The sequence below is a fragment of the Mixophyes fleayi genome, chromosome 3, assembly GCF_038048845.1.
Source record: "Mixophyes fleayi isolate aMixFle1 chromosome 3, aMixFle1.hap1, whole genome shotgun sequence".
Taxonomy (NCBI): Eukaryota; Metazoa; Chordata; class Amphibia; order Anura; family Limnodynastidae; genus Mixophyes; species Mixophyes fleayi.
The window spans coordinates 62811354-62821470 of record NC_134404.1 but is presented as its reverse complement, the minus strand read 5'-3'; the positions used below and the strand labels follow the sequence as shown (position 1 = coordinate 62821470).

The following is a 10117-nucleotide window of genomic DNA, read 5'->3' as shown; positions in this document are numbered from 1 at the left end:
ATGTTAACACAATCACCATTTGAAAAAAACTATTGTATTTTGACAATCAGGTGATCATACATATTTAATCAACTTTACATTGTCAGCAGGCATAAATATTTGCTACTAACAATGCAAGGAGGTAAACATGATGAACACAAAGCATTTCACATGACTTGTCAGCCCAGCACAGTGGTCTAGTGGTTAGCACGTCTGCCTCACAGCACTGGGGTCAGGAGTTCAACTCCCTGATGATAGTTACATATGTGTGGAGTTTGGAGGCTTGCTCCATATTTGCATGTGTTGTCTACCACACTCCCCAAACATACTACTGGCCGCCTAATTAGGTTTTGTTCACATTTGGCCGTAGTATGTTTTTTTCATGTAGGTGCTTTTAAGTCATCAAACTCCCTTGGCCCTGGTCAATTAGTTCTCTACAGGACCACCGAATTAGTGGATGGAGGTCAAAAAGCTTTGAATGTTGAGTATACTTTGGAAATCACCCTTTGTTGGGACTACCTTACAGTCTAAAAGAGTCTAAATAGGCAGTTAAGTAATAATTGATTAGCTATATCTAGCACACTATCTAATCTGTTTGCATCTTATGGGAGCTTGCAAAAAGCAGTCTAAACACTAAGGTGTTTTGTATTTGAAACGTGCCTTTTAAATCTTGGCCCAATAATGACAACACATCTTCCACTCCAAAATGTTTTTAAGGTTAGACTAGCAAGTTACAGCACTCGGGTCAAGACTTAGAATGCCTGATTTCCTAAACCACACTTAATGGTGAGAATTGTCACACAAAAACATTTAGGTCAGTAAATGGTTAGCAGACACATTTAGGACACAGGAGCCAAAGCTTTTTGGGTGGACTGGAAGGGGCATGACCTTTATAGTGTGCTTGCACATTGTTATGTAGGCCATGTCAGGTGTTTAGGGTGAACATATTTACAAACATAGGGCCTGATTCATTAAGGATCCTTAACTTGAGAAACTTCTTATTTCAGTCTCCTGGACAAAACCATGTTACAATGCAAGGGGTGCAAATTAGTAATCTGTTTTGACCATAAATTAAATACTGACTGCTTTTTCATGTAGCACACAAATATCAACTTTAAACTTCCGTGTACAAATAATCTATCAAGTATCTGTGTGCTAAATGAAAAAACAGTCAGTATTTAACTTATGTGCAAAACTGAACACTAATTTGCACCCCTTGCATTGTAACATGGTTTGGTCCAGGAGACTGAAATAAGAAGTTTCTCAAGTTAAGGAACCTTCATGAATCAGGGCCATAGAGCAAATATATATATATGTTGACTTTTTTTTGGCGATTAGTAGAGAACTCACTTATTCTGATCTCCCTACGGAGCTCCTCCAGAAGCTGGGGCTGGCGGCGCCGGAGATCGCTCCACCGCCGTTGGAGCTGAACGGTGCTCCGCCGAATGTTGTATCGGAGGCGGAGGCGTCTGCGGACCCTTTGATAGGCCCGCACCTTCACCTCGTTGGACACATACCGTCCAGAGGGTACATTGTCCATACCCTCTGCAAGGACTCTCAGCTCACGCCTGCTGAAAATTGCAGCCCTCATTTTGGTATAATGTCTATAACACAAAATGGGGGCCTCTGCGTTCCGATTGGTTCGCTGAGCACGTATGGGCGTGCTCACGTCACACGCGGAGCTTTCACACACCTGTGTTTTGACTCTGATTGTCTCTCCCACCAAGAACATGGCGGGCGCCTGCACTGAGACGAGTACAGTGTGCTCTGCAATTAGGAAGAAGAGTGTACACCTGGTTTATTAATTCAACACTCCATTTAAACCCACCTGTGCTTTGGTCTAGTGCCTGTTCATTCGCTTTTTAGCCTGGATAGAGCACAGTCAAGATTTCATTACATTACATTTGGATGATTGTTCTAAAAAGCCAACAACAAACAGTAAGTACCAAACTAAATCAGAGATTGAAAGATTTAATTTTTTTTTGTGTTCTCCTAAAGTTTTCTGCCTACAGTATGCTAAGTTCTTTTGAACCTTATCCATATTCAAATTAGGAGGTTAGCTTTGTTTACCACATTACCTTTTCTTGCTTATAAAAATTAATTTGTTTTTTTTTTCGCAGCCCATACCACGCATTACCCAGTTGACTATCAAAATAATTTTTGTTTGTGCCAAACTTTGGAGAAAAGTAAGTATAAGAATTTATCTGAAATTTCTGGATAGTTCCAAAATATTTTTATCTCCTAATGTAGTAAACTGTTTGCTCTGCAATATGTGTGGCCGGAATGTAAAAAAAACTGCTAAGCAAAGGGCCCCTGGCCTCACATTTAACATGTAAAGTTTTCAATAGTAGCCTACAGTATGCTAAGTTCTTTTGAAACTTATCCTTGTTCAACGGCATAATAACTAGCTCATTGCATTGATGGACACATGGGTCCAAATGTTGGCCGATTTGTAACCAAATCTTAATAATAATTACACAATATAGGGTTTGCAACTGAGTGATATCCTTCATTTTGGTGTGTTGCTAACCTGTAAACCAATGTTATGGTTTGAAAAGTGAAGAGTAGTAGTAGTAGTAGGAGAATGTTGCTATAGTATTTGACTAATATGTCAGTCAAAATGCAGTGGTCAAACTAAATGGCCGTTAAATAGACAAACCACAATGTTTATTATAATAAGGGGCATGTGTTTTAGACCTAGTTAGAAGTTTGTGAAATTGTACCTTATGTAGGGGGGGGATGTGCTTAGATTCTGTATCACCACCTGACTGTGTGCATTGCCTATAAAGACACAACTTATCTTTGAAATAGGAATATGTCTGATGCTGGCCCAAGTAATGTGGAGGCACCAGGGCTGCCAACTAGGCGTAAAAACAACTTCATAGAGGAGGAGCTGGAGGTGCTGGTAGAAGAGGTTCTGGCGAGGTTCCACAGTGGGAACCGCCAAATAACCGGACGCGAGCGCCAAACCCATTGGCAGGAAATCACAAGGCTCATAAATGAAATATCTCCGTATGAGCGTACAAAGGTTGAAGTACAGAAAAGGTACGAATTAAATTTAAAAATAATAGCCCTATTTAACTTTACTGACTGTGTGTATTTGTCAAATAATATATATAGATATCGCTAGAGATAAATATGGATTTTGTGACATAGTAGCATTAGTCACCTGTGAGGTGAAACCACCTTGTGACTCCAATGCATTTGTTGATCAGGCCCTTTGTTTTCAGAAACTAACACCATGGCCCTTGGTCACATTGACATAATATGTTTACCACATTATACGCGCTTCAAAATAGCAAAATCTGTATTACTGTATGTGAAGGTTAAATTGTTGTGATTAGCAAACGTGCAATGTATTTGATTGAAAAATGTGTCATTTTGAGTTGAAGGTACTATGTGAGGCAATAATGTTTGTCTATTCCACAGATGGGCAGACTATAAAGGACGCCTGAAAGCGAAGCTTGTTGAGCTTCACAGGCATGCTCAAGGCACTGGTGGGGGGCCTCGACTACGTACTACTTTAACACCCCTCGAGGAGCGGGCGAGGGCTGCAATAGCCCTGGTGGAGATAGTTGGGGTGGGCGACATAGACACTGGCTCTAGCCCATCCCGAACAGGAGAGGCCGCTCCACTAGGTACATGATGAGTTTGCTTTCTTAATGTCTGTAAAGCTTTGTATCTGTCTGAGTAAAAGTGTCAACTCTCAGGATGTGTGTGTGAAGGTAAACTTCAATTGCACAATGTGTTTGCCTATCACATAGTAGGAAATGACATTTACACACTGAAGACAAATGGTCTCAATATGTAGGGCTCATCCTAAAATGTCAGACCATAAGTGGCAATGTTTGTATTTGGGGAGCGGAAAGGGCTGCTAGCACATTCAAGGGAAGCTGACACTTTACCAATGCTACATCACGCGTTGTAAGATGTTTTTGCCAATATAATATCGCACCTTACTCATTGATTCTAATTACTTTATTTTACTTATTATCTCCCTACAGCATGTGAGCAGCAGGCGCCTGCTTCACCGGTGGATGAAGAAGTTGCCCGTGATGTGGAGGAGCCTCAGCTGGCTCCAGCTGAATATGTAAGGCAGCGGACACTCGCACGCGCAGCCGAAAATCTTAAAGACGTCACTCTTGCACAGAATGTTCACCTGTCACAAATATCTAGCACTGTCCAACACACGGATCAGCAAATCGCCCGTCTCACTAACACATTCTCCGATTTCATGAGCACACACACCTCTTTACTGACGACACTCGCCACCAAAATTGATAATTTAAATACTTCAGTGACAAATATTGCAACACTCCTGGGTGATATCTTGCATGTCCACTCCCAACGCACCTCCGGCACAATCCCTTCACCCAGCTCAGATTATTTGTTCGGCAGCCCCCATACCCAGTTGTCTGTCGCCTCCGCCCTCCCTGATGTGTCTGTCGCCTCTGCCCTCCCTGATGTGTCTGTCGCCTCCGCCCTCCCTGATGTTTCTGTCGCCTCCGCCCTCCCTGATGTGTCTGTCGCCTCCGCCCTCCCTGTGTCTGTCGCCTCCGCCCTCCCTGATCCCGAACTATGTCGTCTTATGTGTTTTGCCTTTGCTCGTGGCTATGGCCAATCCCCCGTTGTGCCCACTTCCCCCTCGCCTGTCGTGGCCCCATCCCCATCCCCTGACCCTGCACCTTCACCTCGTCGGACACAACCCGCTTGCCTTGCCCCATTGCCTGGTTCCTCTGACTCCTCTACATCACGGGTGACAAGAAGTCGGAGTAGGGGAGCCTCCCGTCCAACCGGCTTTAAAAAAACACGGAAAAAGTAATTTGTATTGTTTTAACCTAACAAATATAGTTTAATATATGACGAAAATATGTATTTTTTTTTTTTTTTTATAATAAAAAAAAATTCCTACTACTGAAATGTCTATTTCTTTTTTACGGCAGATTCCATAATGTTTTTTGTAATAACAATGCTTGTTATCAAGTCTAACCATAGTATAATCTCCAAACAAACTGGCTGATTCATTAACGTATTCAAACAAATATGTATCGAATATCAGTGTGCTGACCAAAACCATGCCATGGCCCTGATTGAGTAATGAACCTAGATGTTCAGGATACATATTTCTGAATGCTGCTCAAAAGCCTTTTAAAATGCAAGTGGTGCAAAATAGCAATAGGTTTAGAGCACGAAAAAAAAAAAATGTCTGTATCCTAATGTACCGCACAAATACTTGATAGCTTATTTGTACACTGAAATGTTCATGTCAGGTAGGACCTCTCCTACCCCAAAATTACATCTCCAATTACATTTTTGGTTTACATCCCCCTCCAAACTGACATGCTTTGCCCTTGCTTAGTTACTTTGCCTTACCTTTCCAGAATGAATCTGGCCCATGGTTTGCTGAAGAAGACTTAAGAAGCTTACCTTGATACACCTCTTGTTTAATGCTTTTGCCACAGTGTTTCTTTATTTGCCTTACTAAATAATTGCAAACACAACCTGCAACTACAGTGCCCCTTTAGAGGTAGGGCAAATCATTCGGTCAAGAAAGTATTGCATTTGCAAACTGTAACCTAACACAAAGGAGCCACAAAAGACAGGTGTTAAGGGAACCCAAATAAATTTAAAAACATTTTTTCCCATGATGGCACAGGACAAATATTGTTAACTACTATTTTGTACAGGTAAGAATCTGTGCTAATTCTAAAAATCTAATAAGGGATTTGTATTTAAGATTAGTGCTAATGCACAGTGTGTGGTACACTCGACGTCATTTAGCATAACAGTTATTTACATGTAACCTCATGACCTTATTGCACTAAGCACATATATAGGTTGGGTCTCACATTTGGATCTTAGGTGCACTTACCCCATCAGCCGCTGTCATATCACGGCTACCTGGGTGCCTTCTGGTCGTCAGCAACATTCCCGTCCTCCACAGCTCCGTTTGTAATCAAACACACACTGTTTGTTCTGCTGCATGTGCACAGGCATCTTGGATGCAGTCAGGTGATCATTCCAGATCAACCAGATTCAGCACCTGTGATCCCATTAAGTGCTCAGCCAATAGTTGCTTGGGACAAACCATTTAAAGCTGCTGCTGTGATCTGTTCATTGCCTGAACAACACACTTCTCTCCAGTGGATAGTTATTGGCCCCAGTGTTTCTGGCTGCATTACAAAATCAGTGTTTGTGTCCACATTCTCAGACTGCTCATTCCCCTGCTAGATTGGACAATCAGCAAGAACATGAGCAGGAAGATCATCCAGGCTGCTCTGTTCAGATTCACACCTGCTGCAGGTAATCCCAAGGGTCCCTGATTCGGATCAAGAAATACAGACTAACGTGACAGTTTGACACACTATAAGGGTGTATGTAGTGCTGTGTGTCTGACTAATCATGTAAGACGCAAATGAAAAAGCTTGGAGTATAGATATGGTTTGGTCAGGCAAAGAAGCACACTCTGTAATACAAGTAGACTCCAAGAGGTAGTTTGTCCACCAAACTCCTCTATCCTGTAAAGACTTTTCCAAACTCTATGATCTGATCCCCCCAATCCATGATAGTTTAAACCAATCTGGAACCTTGAATACATTATTATAACAAACAGACCCTAGAGTTTCTTACGTAATGTACACTGATACATTCATTGTTAAAGTGGGCACGTCATTTGGATTTGGCTCCCTTCCAGTTTTGGAAAACATTTATGCAAGGCCAAGCAATTTTCTATAACGGGCAACATATTATCGTGTGAAGCTTGGTATGTTGTGATTTCTTGCCAATACAGACACAGGTACCCATTGCACACATTCACCCTCTATAAGCCAAAAAAACTGGATGCCTCACCTAACAATGTAAACATCAACAATATCTACCAGACATTAATCCCTCAAAATACTGTGTGCTCGGCCCAACACTCTTGGATTAGATCAGGGGTGGGCAAACCTGTCCTCAAGGGCCATATCCAGTTCATGTTTTTAGGATTTCTGTCTGTAGAAACAGGTGGGATAATTACTGACCCAGCCAAATAGATTAACTCAGCTGTACATGATTAAAGAAATCCTAAAAACATGAACTGGATATGGCCCTTGAGGACAGGTTTGCCCACCCCTGGATTAGATGGTGGTAAAGGAATTTGAACATGGAGCCATAATCCTAAACGGATATCTGTACATTAAGGCTTTGTACTTCCCTTGCCCAAGGCATGGACAAATGCTGCAAATTATTGTTAACATTGACTAGCATGTTTAAACAGACATAGGTGGTATTACGACACACACTTTGAAGAGAAACAAAAGGTGGAATGTTAATTTGTCACTACTTTCCACTTTAAGAGGACAAGCTACATGAAAATGGTATTGAGAATAAATTTCACATTTCTACACCACAATAACATTGGAGACCTGCATTATCAGGTTCAGCAAACATATCAAGTGACTGCTGCCTAACAATGGGTAATCAGACTAATGTAACTAGTTCTCATGTGGAGTATCTATGGTGGCTGTAAGTTTACATATAGCTGCCTTGACCAATTAGCAAACTAGGGGCCTGATTCATTAAGGATCTTATCTGTCATTTTTTGCTTATCTTAAGCTAATCCACTCTGTTCATGCTCAGAAAAGGGAGATAAGAAGCAAAAGCCACTGCATAAGTGACGAATTTCTTACGCTAGGATGAAAATCCATCTTTGCTTCACTCTTATCTCCCCGTTTCTTCATAACAATAAGCATCTTACCTTTTGCACAAGATAAGAAGATTACTAATGATTCAGGCCCTAGGTGATGGTATTATGGCCTTGTAGCAAGACTCCACTAGCTTAGTGCCCTAATGCATTCCCCATAATTGTTAGTGTGGGGTTTGTGTCTGGCATGTGGGTGTTGGAACACTTTGAAACAAAGTGCCACTAGCACAAGCGAAAAATATTGTTATCCCATTTGGCCCAGGGCCAAAAGTTGGTAGTGTGTGACCTGCCACTGCTAACATTTTTGCTTTCTTTATATACATTTACCTGTAATGTGATGCCTATATTCCTACGCACATCACATGTTCGCTCTAAAAGCTGAAAGTGTCCAAACAATTTACTACTAAGCACCAAACACACATACAAACCTCCACACTATAGCCATTTTCTAAAACTATACATTTACCCCATTGAGCGTGTTTGTAGGCTATGGTGAATCTGTGGCAAAGGAGAAAATAACCACACCTAGATTTCATATATTCATTTAAAATAAAACCTGTTCCACAATAGTTTTGAAAGCACTACACATGGATTTATGGGTATTAAAATATTATTCAGTGCACTGTAGTAATGGTACAAAATGGCATGACAACTGATTGCTGACACATTTGCAGCATAGGCTAGATTTATTACATATATGAATTCAAATGTGCTGACAAAAACAAAGCAAACAAGGTAATGGTCTGTGTGTGTAAAAATTCCTTGAATTAAGAGATGACAATCTGGCCAGACTGAAGAGAGACATAAGCAGGCTTGGAGCTCTGGGGAAATTCAACAACATGTAGTGAGACACGAATTGCACAAATCCAAAATCCACGCCAACACACCCTGTTGAACGAAAGGCAACAAATTAATATGGCAATATTAGGTCAGACAACTTGCATTTTGATATCAAGAGATTGAGCAATGTATTGGCATGTGTAAAAAAGCCAGTAATATTATAGTGTATAATAATGGCTTGTGTGTTTGGACTATACCTAGGATTCTGAATGCACTATTTGACTTAATTTGAAACACCAAACCCATATGTTACATAGCTAGCATCTGCCCATATGTTTTGTTTGTGCAACCACACATTGCAGGCTTAGTAACGACGACATTATTGTATGGAGCACACTCACTGGCCAATCACATTTTAGTGCAGATAGCACTATACTACTTACATTTGAAAACACCCTTCACCATGGCAACATCCAACTCCAAAGGGAAGTGCAATGGCAGAAAAGCCAGCACTGCAGGCCAAGTGTAATCTAAAGGCTGTAGATATAAGAAAAACAAATAAAGTGTCAATAATGTGCACTTCTCAACACTATATGTGCTGATCAATAAACTGTAGAAAAACCAAACATCAATTATGTTGCCACATTAGGCTGTTGATTTAAACTACCCCATTAACGTGCATTTAGCTAAAGACATTAAGGCTAAACTTGGAGGCATGAAGCTATACTTTCTACACACATTGTAAAGGTAAAATACAGGTAGGCATGGTTTTTCCCCTATTATTACACATAGAAACCATTTCAGTAACACACCAGACCATGTCTATTCATATTCCCTTTTTGAATAACCATACCTTAGATAATAACCCTTGACTAAGCTTGCACATGATTTGACCACTGATCTTTTAAATGTGAAGATATTTATGTTTTGTTCCAAAAAAAATAAAAAAAAATTTCAACATTGACCCCTTTCATTGTAACATGCTTTGTCCACTAGAACATTTACTTATTTTTTATCCTTTGCTCTCCTTAATGACTCAAGCACAGAGTGTTAATGTGTCTTTAAGGTAGGGTCTGAAAAACCACACTTCAAATAAAAGGTATTAGAAAAAGAAAAGAGAAAAAAAACAAAAAACAGTATGGACATTCTTAATGCAAAGTATTTTAACAAGGGGTATGTAATAAAACAATATCTGGTTTCTACTTACCACACACACAGACAAATGTGGAATGTCAATAAGCAATCACTAGACACCCAAAAAACACAATCCAGGACCAAGATCTGTGGAGGGGAGGGTAAACAGGTACAAAATAAATCAATATAGATGGATAATCTTTATGTGTGTCACTACAGTCGAGAGGTATCTATGCAGAGACACATCCCAAGTCTACACAGTTGCCTCAATATTCAAACTCTGCAGCTAATTAAAGACTTTTCCACTAACCTTCAACATAAAAATCTTAACCATTATGACCTTTCAGCATAATTTTCTATCTGTATCTCACCAATATCTTTTCCTACAAATAAACATGAGTGTTGAGCAAGGTACAGCAATAAACTGCAGAGATTATGAAACATTTCACCATTAAGGGCTACTTACCCAGAATTGTGAATCTCCCAACAACACAGAAAGCCAAGCAAGGTCTTTTTAAGTAACACTGTAATTAGTGAATT

General features: G+C 40.3%; 1 protein-coding gene and 1 long non-coding RNA gene across 2 annotated transcripts; one reads left to right on the top strand and one right to left on the bottom strand.

Moving 5' to 3' along the window:
• Window positions 1-2452: 2452 nt before the first annotated feature.
• On the top strand, window positions 2453-3949 carry LOC142142656 (myb-related transcription factor, partner of profilin-like). The gene is made up of 2 exons (XM_075200518.1): window positions 2453-3024; window positions 3409-3949. The coding sequence occupies exons 1-2, from the start codon at window positions 2795-2797 to the stop codon at window positions 3623-3625; spliced, it is 447 nt and encodes a 148-aa protein (XP_075056619.1). The 5' UTR covers window positions 2453-2794; the 3' UTR covers window positions 3626-3949.
• Window positions 3950-8319: 4370 nt separating this feature from the next.
• LOC142142655 (uncharacterized) lies at window positions 8320-9893 on the bottom strand. Its single transcript, XR_012689264.1, has 3 exons — window positions 9651-9893; window positions 8887-8980; window positions 8320-8551 (listed from the first exon to the last, which is right to left on the bottom strand). It is a non-coding gene; the product is annotated as an uncharacterized LOC142142655 (long non-coding RNA).
• Window positions 9894-10117: the final 224 nt, after the last annotated feature.